At 48.7% G+C, this 10,228-nt stretch overlaps 1 protein-coding gene across 1 annotated transcript; it reads right to left on the bottom strand.

The window, feature by feature from the left end:
- On the bottom strand, nt 1-1,298 carry LOC125519194 (F-box protein At5g07610-like). The gene has a single exon (XM_048684071.1). The coding sequence runs from the start codon at nt 1,222-1,224 to the stop codon at nt 1-3; it is 1,224 nt and encodes a 407-aa protein (XP_048540028.1). The 5' UTR covers nt 1,225-1,298.
- Nucleotides 1,299-10,228: the final 8,930 nt, after the last annotated feature.

Here is a 10,228-nt window from a genome sequence, read left to right as displayed (position 1 = left end):
TTATAAAGCGTGCAATGACTGTAACTCTGCATACAACGGCACGTATGTCAGATATGCCGGCCAGCCATCTTCAATATTGGAGATCACTTTGACTTGCTGAAGATCCATATTATAGCACATGAATGTGGTACCCCACCCAGCAGTGAAGAATATCGTGTTGCATTCCGGATCCATCGCAATCCAATCAAAATCCATCGCAATCCAATCAAAACCACCCTCAAGGTAGGCATCTATCCCTCCAAATATGTATGAAGCTTCGGCGCTGTGCTTCAATATCCATTCTCTGCTTTGATAGTTGTCCAGAATATAAACTACCAATCTAGTGACACCATCTCCACCTCTCTGAAAATTGGCATAATGCAACCGGCCCTGCGACCGCTGAATAAAACCGTCAACCAAACCGCCAGGGGCACCGAAGCTCATCCATGTTTCCCCCTGTGTGTCAACCACAGCTAGATGATGATGGGAGAACCAACGAGCATTGGCCTGAAAATGCAGATAGCCATTAAGGAAAACAAATGCTGACCCAGGATCAGCGGGCCTAATTAGTTCGTTCCATCTCTCTTCCTTATAAACCCATCCTCCGGTTTCAGAAGAATACACTGCCACCCCAGCGGTGTCAGGGTCCCAGGGACACGCTGACTCCTGCTCCGCGACCAACTCAAACACATGGAAATGCGGCGACAGGGCTGGGTCAAAGCACAAACGTGCGGCGGCCACCTCGCTGGCGGCCTTGCCGGAGCTCGGCAACACGACCCACTTCTCCGTGGCGGGATTGCACACGACGTAACGGAACTCGTCACCCTCGTCGGAGGCGTCGTAACAGCGGCAAAGGAAGAGGCCGTCGGAGCAGTCCAATAGATGGATGTGCCGGTGGTTGGGCAGGAAGGAGCAAGACGCGTCGATCGGAGGGCGGCGTCTCCCCGGGAAACTGGTGAAGTGGAAAGGTGGTTTCAGAAACGACTCGTAGTTGCTGCCGTAGAAGAAGCCGGCCGGGGTTTGGGGGAGCCTTTTGCGGTGGTCGGGGTGGTCGATGAGGGCCAGCCAGTGGCTGGAGACGCACCTGAAGCGGAGGAGCGACTTGGCGGGGACGCGCGAGAGGATCTCGATGAGGAGATCGTCGGCGAGTCTGTCGATCGCCGTCCCGCTCTGCTTCGTGTACCGGGCATGAGGAGAAGCGCGACCTTCCTCCCCCGGGTGAGAGCTCTCTGCGGGGACGGACATGGAGGCGGGAGGCGGGAGGCGGCAGGATACGGCGGCGACGCCGTCGAGCTAGAGGGACGGAGAATGAAACCTACGTCTGAGGTCCCATCCCAGTCGATGGGAGTAAGGCCGAGGCTTAACAGATTGGGCCGTCCAGCGCCAGTACATGGGCTCAGCCGTGTCACAACTAAACTGAATTGGAAGAATAGGACCTACATATACAAACACAAGACATTTTGTTTCTAAAAAAAATAAGACATTAACATTTTGATTTCTGAAGGAAATGGTGAAGGCGAGTTGTTTGGGAGATTCTACTGCACGACGATTTTGACTTAATTAAGTAGATCAAAGATCAACTATCAGAAAATATCGGATCGAGCTTTCACATACAAATGGCACTGCCGAAGGAAAGAGGGTATGTCACAACCCTAGAAATTGTTTGTAAATAGTTGCATCTGCATCCATGCATCATGTTTAAATTGTTGTTAAACTTGAAATGGGGATTGATCCAACCCTAGCACCCCTCTGAAATAACACAAAATGCCCTTCAGAAAAGTTCATCATTTTTCAATTGGGCGAAAACCTCTGCCAAAAATGGTGTACATTTTTCTCGGGCATATTTGGATTTTTGAATTAAATCATAGTGTATTTGAATTTGAGCATTTAATTGCTATAATTATTTTAAGTGCTCAAATAATTCTTAAAACAGTTGAGAGTTGTTGGAAAATATTTCAAAAGTGCCCACAATTTATTTCAGAATGTTCTAAAATGGTTTAGTACTTTTACTAAATCAAAACAGGCAAAAGAATATAGAAGAACAGAAATGGAATAGAGAGAGATAGGAAAAACTTACCTGGCGGCCCAGCAACCGGCCCAGCCCACCTCCTCCTTGTGTCGTCTTCCACCTCGTGCCAGAAGGCACGAGGGCGCGTGATCGCCGCGCGCCCTGATGACCCACAAGTATAGGGGATCTATCGTAGTCCTTTCGATAAGTAAGAGTGTCGAACCCAACGAGGAGCAAAAGGAAATGATAAGCAGTTTTCAGTAAGGTATTCTCTGTTAGCACTGAAATTATCGGTAACAGGTAGTTTTGTGATAAGGTAATTGGTAACGGGTAACAAGTAATAAAAGTAAACAAGGTGCAGCAAGATGGACCAATCCTTTTTGTAGCAAAGGACAAGCCTGGACAAACTCTTATATAGAGGAAAACGCTCCCGAGGACACATGGGAATTATCGTCAAGCTAGTTTTCATCACGTTCGGTACTTTGATAATTTGATATGTGGGTGGACCGGTGCTTGGGTACTGCCCTTACTTGGACAAGCATCCCACTTATGGATCCAAATTAGCACCTTACGAAGCAACGCATAAACTAGGGTTTAAGTTTCTGTCACTCTAGCAACCCATCATCTACTTATTACTTCCCAATGCTTTCCCCTAGGCCCAAACAATGGTGAAGTGTCATGTAGTCGACGTTCACATGACACCACTAGAGGAAAGACAACATACATCTCATCAAAATATCAAACGAATACCAAATTCACATGACTACTTATAGCAAGACTTCTCCCATGTCCCCAGGAACAAACGTAACTACTTATAAATCATATTCATGTTCATAATTAGAGGGGTATTAATATGCATAAAGGATCTGAACATATGATCTTCCACCAAGTAAACCAACTAGCATCAACTATAAGGAGTAATCAACACTACTAGCAACCCATAGGTACCAATCTGAAGTTTTGAGACAAAGATTGGATACAAGAGATGAACTAGGGTTTGATATGAGATGGTGCTGGTGAAGATGTTGATGGAGATTGACCCCCTCCCGATGAGAGGATCGATTGTGATGACGATGGTGATGATGTCCCCCTCCTGGAGGGATACTTCCCCGGCAGAACAGCTCCGCTGGAGCCCTAGATTGGTTCCGCCAAGGTTCCACCTCGTGGCGGCGGAGTTTCGTCCCGAGAGATTGCTTATGATTTTTTCCAGGGCGAAAGACCTCATATAGCCAAAGATGGGCATCGGAGGCCTGCCAAGGGGCCCATGAGACAGGGGGCGCGCCCAGGGGGCAGGGCGCGGCCCCCACCCTCATGGATGGTGGGTGGCCCCCCTCTGGTGCTTCCTTCGCCCAGTATTTTTTATATATTCTAAAAATGACTCCCGTGGAGTTTAAGAACTTTTTGAGTTGTGCAGAATAGATCTCTAATATTTGCTCCTTTTCCAGCCCAGAATTCCAGTTGCCGGCATTCTCCCTCTTCGTGCAGACCTTGTAAAATAAGAGAGAATAGGCATAAGTATTGTGACATAATGTGTAATAACAACCCATAATGCAATAAATATCGATATAAAAGCATGATGCAAAATGGACGTATCACGCCCGGCCACCTCCTCTCTCCCTGCCTACCCGCCCTTCCTGAGTCATTTGGACGACGCCACACACCTCCCCGCCTCTCTCTCCCCCTCTGTGCTCACTTTCCCCTCCTCTGCTTCCTCTCCGCGGTGCGCCCGAACACAACGCAGCACGCCTTCGTGCACCACCGCGTTTACCGGCCACCCGACGCCCTGCTGTCGTGTCTATAGTCTCCGCTTCAACTCCTTGGAGCTCCAAGCTGAAGCAAGCGACCGCGGGAGCTCTACAACACCGCCATCGCCATCATCCTCTCCCTCAGCCACCGGAGATCGCCGTCGCCATTCGTCGCGTTCGGGTCCTCCCCAAGCCCAACGAGCTACCCTGCCGCCTCCCTGTGAGCGTCCGCTTCGATTCCCCCTCTCCCCCGGCCTCTCTGCATTCCCTAGTTGCCATCCCGCCATGGTTGAAGCTCCCTGAGGGTTCTGTCAAGAGTCGGTTGTGTCCATGTATAGATAAACCAAACATTTGTTGCCGGAGAAAATGATCGAATGAGAATCTGGCATCCGTTGCCTGAAACATACTCTGTTTTATCTTCCCAAATGATAACGCCCACACGTGTGGCATATTTGCACATCGCCCACACGCCTTGATCCACCTTGATTCTGTTTTGCATGGATCTTAAAGGAATCTGAGTGCCATGTAGGCATAGCGTGTTGTGTGGGCGTTAGAGCGCTCGCCCACATGACCCGCATCACGCGGTTTGTCTGCTGCGCTGTGTGGGCGAACCGGTTCCCGCCCACCCAGTCACCAACCAGTCCACGCGCGCGTGACCTCTTCGCCCACACGATGCTCGTACGGTGCTAGATGGCAACTGCAGCTGTGTGTATGCGGCAACTAGGTAAACACACATGGCAACTATGATTCGTTGGTAGATGGCAATTGCAGTTGCGCGTATGTGGCAACCAGGTAAACACACATGGCAACTATGATTAACCATACATGGCAACTAGGTAAGCATGCATGGCAACTATGGTTTGATTTGCATTTGGAACTAGCAACTATAGTTAACCAAAACAGAGAGAGTTGCCATGCTTTTACAACTAAATTTGCCACCCCGGATGGCAACTAAATCGTCACCCCGCGGGTAACTAACACAGCTGCGCCAGGACGTGTGGGCATTTTTGCTTCGTACCACACGCGCAGAGTGGAATGAGCAGTACTTGCTAGGCGTGTGGCACGAAGTAGTTGCGCCCACACGTGTGTGCAATTATAATATTCGCCCACACATGGTCCATGTGGTCTGCCTCCTGCTTACAGCACACATGATGTGTGGGCGGATTTCTAGTTTGCCACATGTGTGAGCATTATCAGCGTCCTTTTATCTCCTTTGTTCTTTCTCGTTTCAGTCACAAGGAGAGGAAGCAGGCCGGCGGCTAACATATTACACCTTACACGAGGGTCGTCCCACACGTCGGCTGGCAGATCTTTTAAAGATCCGCCGCCTCAACAACTGTAGATCTGGCATGATCCATTGCAACAAATGTAGTGTTTCAACAGTGGCTGGCTAGGGAAGGGCTTCAGGTGCATCATGGCATTCTTCCTATGAATAATCTGCAAGACAGCTCGACATCTGCTTGGAATGACATCATATCTATGCAGGACAGTACTAATTCTAGTGCTATCATCTCTGATTCATATGTACTTGTCCCGATTAATGTCACGAATCATCTGTGGCCACACGAGGGAGCTAGCTCTTCTGCTCCAGCATCTGCAACAGAGCTGGTTGTCCAAAGCAATCAGCTAGAAGTGGCTCTGAACAGTTCAGACAGAGGTATGCAACTCATCATGGTTTCTCATGGTAATTTCATACCTACAATGACTTTGAATGAGTGCATTCCTATGCTTCGTTTCAACACTTATCTGAAAGCTACAATCATGCCCATCATCACCTCATTTGGTCCATGGAGCTCTGAATATGGTTTCAAGAATGTCAATGTGGAGTTCAAGTTTACTATAACTGAAAATGAGGGTGTACTGACCATTGATTCGGCTACACAGTCAACTCAGCATATGGAAAACTCTAATGTGATCGTTGAGGATCACTCTGTGGTGAATAACTGGGAGCTCATTCTGAACCTAGACCTCTATCTGCATCAGTGGCACCCAATCTGCTGTTAACCAATGAGCCTGCTGATCAAATCAATACTGAAGCAGTTAACACTTCTCAAGATGTGAATGTTGCAGATCATGTAGCACCATTGGTGACAGCTCCAGCATTTGGCATGGTTCCTGACCCGCATTTGATCATTAGCAGGAATGGGAAAACTGTTGTGCGTGAGAGCTCAATCACACTCCGTAGAAGTGCACGATCCAATAAATATGATGGCTTCCGCATCCCACCGATGTCTGGCAGCAAGCCCAAAAGCTCCAAGGCGAAGCCTCGTGTTGTGCCTTCAGCACAGTCCTCTGTCAGAATCACTGAGATCTCAGAAGAACATGTACCACCCCCTACGCCCATCCCGGTCATCCAGCAGGTTGGACTGTTCTCTGCGCAATTCCACCTAAAGAACTATCTGAAGGCGAGCTCCTGGCTTCTTAGGAGGAGGGGATTCTTCTTCCTCTGCTTAACTATCTGCATCCCCTTTTTTAATGCCCCTTTTGGTTAATTGGAACGTTCTTTGTTGGAATGTCCGAGGTTTAAATTCTGGCGACAAACAATTAGCTCTCTCGAACGCCATTAAGTCTAGTGGTTGCGCGGTTATTTGCTTGCAGGAGACTAAAAAAATCTTCCTTTGATTTATCTTTTGTTAAGTCTTGCTGCTGATAACCCACAAGTATAGGGGATCGCAACATTCGAGGGTAGAGTGTTCAACCCAAATTTATTGATTCAACACAAGGGGAGCCAAAGAATATTCTCAAGTATTAGCAGCTGAGTTGTCAATTCAACCACACCTGGAAACTTAATATCTGCAGCAAAGTATTTAGTAGCAAAGTAATATGATAGTAGTGGTAACGGTAGCAAAAGATAACGATAGCAAAAGTAATATTTTTGCTGTTTTGTAGTGATGATAGCAATAGCAACGGAAAAGTAAATAAGCGAAGAACAATATATGGAAAGCTCGTAAGCAATGGATCGATGATAGAGAATTATGCCGGATGTGGTTCATCATGTAACAGTCATAACCTAGGGTGACACAAAACTAGCTCCAATTCATCAATATAATGTAGGCATGTATTCCAAATATAGTCATACGTGCTTATGGAAAAGAACTTGCATGGCATCTTTTGTCCTACCCTCCCGTGGCAGCGGGGTCCTAGTGGAAACTAAGGGATATTAAGGCCTCCTTTTAATAGAGTACCGGACCAAAGCATTAACACATAGTGAATACATGAACTCCTCAAACTACGGTCATCACCGGAGTGGTCCCGATCATTGTCACTTCGGGGTTGCCGGATCATAACACATAGTAGGTGACTATAGACTTGCAAGATAGGATCAAGAACACTCATATATTGATGAAAACATAATAGGTTCAGATCTGAAATCATGGCACTCGGGCCCTAGTGACAAGCATTAAGCATAGCAAAGTCATAGCAACATCAATCTCAGAACATAGTGGATACTAGGGATCAAACCCTAACAAAACTAACTCGATTACATGATAAATCTCATCCAACCCATCACCGTCTAGCAAGCCTACGATGGGATTACTCATGCACGACGGTGAGCATCATGAAATTGGTGATGGAGGATGGTTGATGATGACGATGGCGACGGATTCCCCTCTCCGGAGCCCTGAACAGACTCCAAATCAGCCCTCCCGAGAGAGTTTAGGGCTTGGCGGCGGCTCCGTATCATAAAACGCGATTGTCGGTGTCAAAACCGGCGGATCTCGGGTAGTGGGTCCCGAACTGTGCGTCTAAGGCGGATGGTAACAGGAGGCAGGGGACACGATGTTTTACCCAGGTTCGGGCCCTCTTGATGGAGGTAAAACCCTACGTCCTGCTTGATTATTCTTGATAATATGAGTAGTACAAGAGTTGATCTACCACGAGATCGGAGAGGCTAAACCCTAGAAGCTAGCCTATGGTATGATTGTATGTTGTCCTACGGACTAAAACCCTCCGGTTTATATAGACACCGGAGGAGGCTAGGGTTACACAAGGTCGGTTACAAAGGAGGAGTGAGGGAGTCCTGGATTAGGGGGTGTTCGGGTAGCCGGACTTTACCTTCAGCCGGACTCCAGGACTATGAAGATACAAGATTGAAGACTTCGTCCCGTGTCCGGATGGGACTTTCCTTGGCGTGGAAGGCAAGCTTGGCGATGCGGATATTCAGGATCTCCTACCATTGTAACCGACTCTGTGTAACCCTAACCCTATCCGGTGTCTATATAAACCGGAGGGTTGTAGTCCGTAGGACATAAACTCCATATACAACAATCATACCATAGGCTAGCTTCTAGGGTTTAGCCTCTTTGTTCTCGTGGTAGATCTACTCTTGTACTACCCATATCATCAATATTAATCAAGCAGGAGTAGGGTATTACCTCCATCGAGAGGGCCTGAACCTGGGTAAAAACATCGTGTCCCTTGTCTCCTGTTACCATCCGGCCTTGACGCACAGTTCGGGACCCCCTACCCGAGATCCGCCGATTTTGACACCGACAAGGAGATATACATATCCATATTGCCTAGCTTGCCTTCCACGCCAAATAGAGTCCCATCTGGACATGGGACGAAGTCTTCAATCTCGTATCTTCATAGTCCAACAGTCCGGCCAAAGGATATAATCCGGCTGTCCGGAGACCCCCTAATCCAGGACTCCCTTAGTAGCCCCTGAACCAGGCTTCAATAACGATGAGTCCGGCGTGCAGTGTTGTCTTCGGCATTGCAAGGCGGGTTCCTCCTCCGAATACACCACGAAAGAGTTTGAATACAAGGATAGTGTCCGACCCTGCAAAATAAGTTCCACATACCACCGTAGAGAGAATAATGTTTCCACAAATCTAATCTGCTGACACGTTTTGGCTGCATGACATCACGCCACGGCCCGGTAATTATTTGAACCATTTTTCTTTAACCAGCCCCGCACATAACGCGAGGCGGTTTCTTGACACGTCTTGTCAAAGCAGAGATCGTGTTCCCCTTATCGTGGGATTCTCATTAATATGGACGTGGGTAACCCAACCGTGCCTAGGACTCCTAGATTTTAGGCAAGTCCCAAACGGCCACGAGGAGGACGCTTGATATTCACCCTCTTTATAAAGGGACAAGGCTTTTACTTTTTTCCCTCCCGTGCTCAATCGAATCCTTCCCCTGCCTCGAGTTCTAACACCCAAAGCCAAGGTCAGGTGCTTTAGACCTTCAATCATGTCCGGATCCAGCCTTCAAGGCCGGTGGATGTCTTCCTCCGTCACGGAGGACATCAAGAAGTTGAGGGAGGCCAGATATCTGACCGCCGAAATTTCGCATAGGCTGCCCGCCCGAGGGCAGGTCATCCCTACTCCCGAACCCAACAAGAGCGTTGTGTTCGTCTCCCACTTCCTCCGAGGACTAGGCCTTGCTCTGGATCCCTTTGTCAGGGGTCTTATGTTCTATTACGGGCTGGATTTTCACGATCTGGCCCCGAACTCCCTTCTTCACATCTCGTCATTTATTGTCGTTTGTGAGGCTTTCCTCCGCATTAACCCTCACTTCGGCTTGTGGCTCAAGACCTTCGATGTGAAGTCGAAGATGGTCAAGGGATAGTATACAGCGTGCGGAGGTGCTTTAATAAGCAAGATTGCTGATGCTCCATGGCCAAAGGGTTCCTTTCCAGAGGTGTCCGGATTGTGGCAACGGGAGTGGTTTTACGTCATAGCTCCCCGAAGTGCCAAGTGGGCAGCTGCCCACACCTTTCACTCGGGCCCTCCACCACAACTGATGTCATGGATCAGCAGAGGACTGAGCTAGGGTCCAGCCAAGGACGTGCCAATACTGCAGAGCCGTATCTGAGATCTCTTCGAGGGAGATTTCAGTCTGGTTATGGTAATGCAAGTCATGCTGGTTCGTCGAGTCCAGCCTTGCAAACGCCGACCCCTCCACATGTGGGAATTCAACCCGGAAGGACCGCGCACTATTCAGAATTTCCTCGGCATGACGCACGAGGAGATGTACAAATCGTTCTTCGGACCCCAAATAGAGTGTCCGGACACTACCGAGGACGTGGGACTGAGCAGCAACCGCATCGCTGCCCAAGTAAGTAATCCCATGGCCGAACACAATGTCCTTTTATTTATCATGACATCATTCTGAAGAATCGCTCTTTGACCAGGACTGGATAACAAAGGCAAAGATGATCCGGTGTTCGGCCCCCCTTCCTGAAGGCTTGGACAATCCGGTGCTGGAAAAGATGCTCGACCCAGCACCTTGTCCGGTGCCCTCAAAGGAAGATGGAGGGGGAATAAAGAGGGCGAAAGCGGGCCTCCATCGCTACCGATTCCAACCGAGGGAATGAGCGCCTCCGCGAGGGAGGATAAACAAGGGGAAGAATCTAACATTCTCTCTTCCCGGGGAAGGAAGAGGACTACCTCCGAAGATTCGGGAATCAAGGTTTCCAAACGGGAGAAGAAATCTCCGCCAGAGGGTCATGGATCGGAGGGTGTTCTTGCCGCACAATGTCCGCGCG

This window comes from Triticum urartu, chromosome 7 (assembly GCF_003073215.2).
Source record: "Triticum urartu cultivar G1812 chromosome 7, Tu2.1, whole genome shotgun sequence".
Taxonomy (NCBI): Eukaryota; Viridiplantae; Streptophyta; class Magnoliopsida; order Poales; family Poaceae; genus Triticum; species Triticum urartu.
This window is presented reverse-complemented; position numbering and strand designations above follow the sequence as displayed.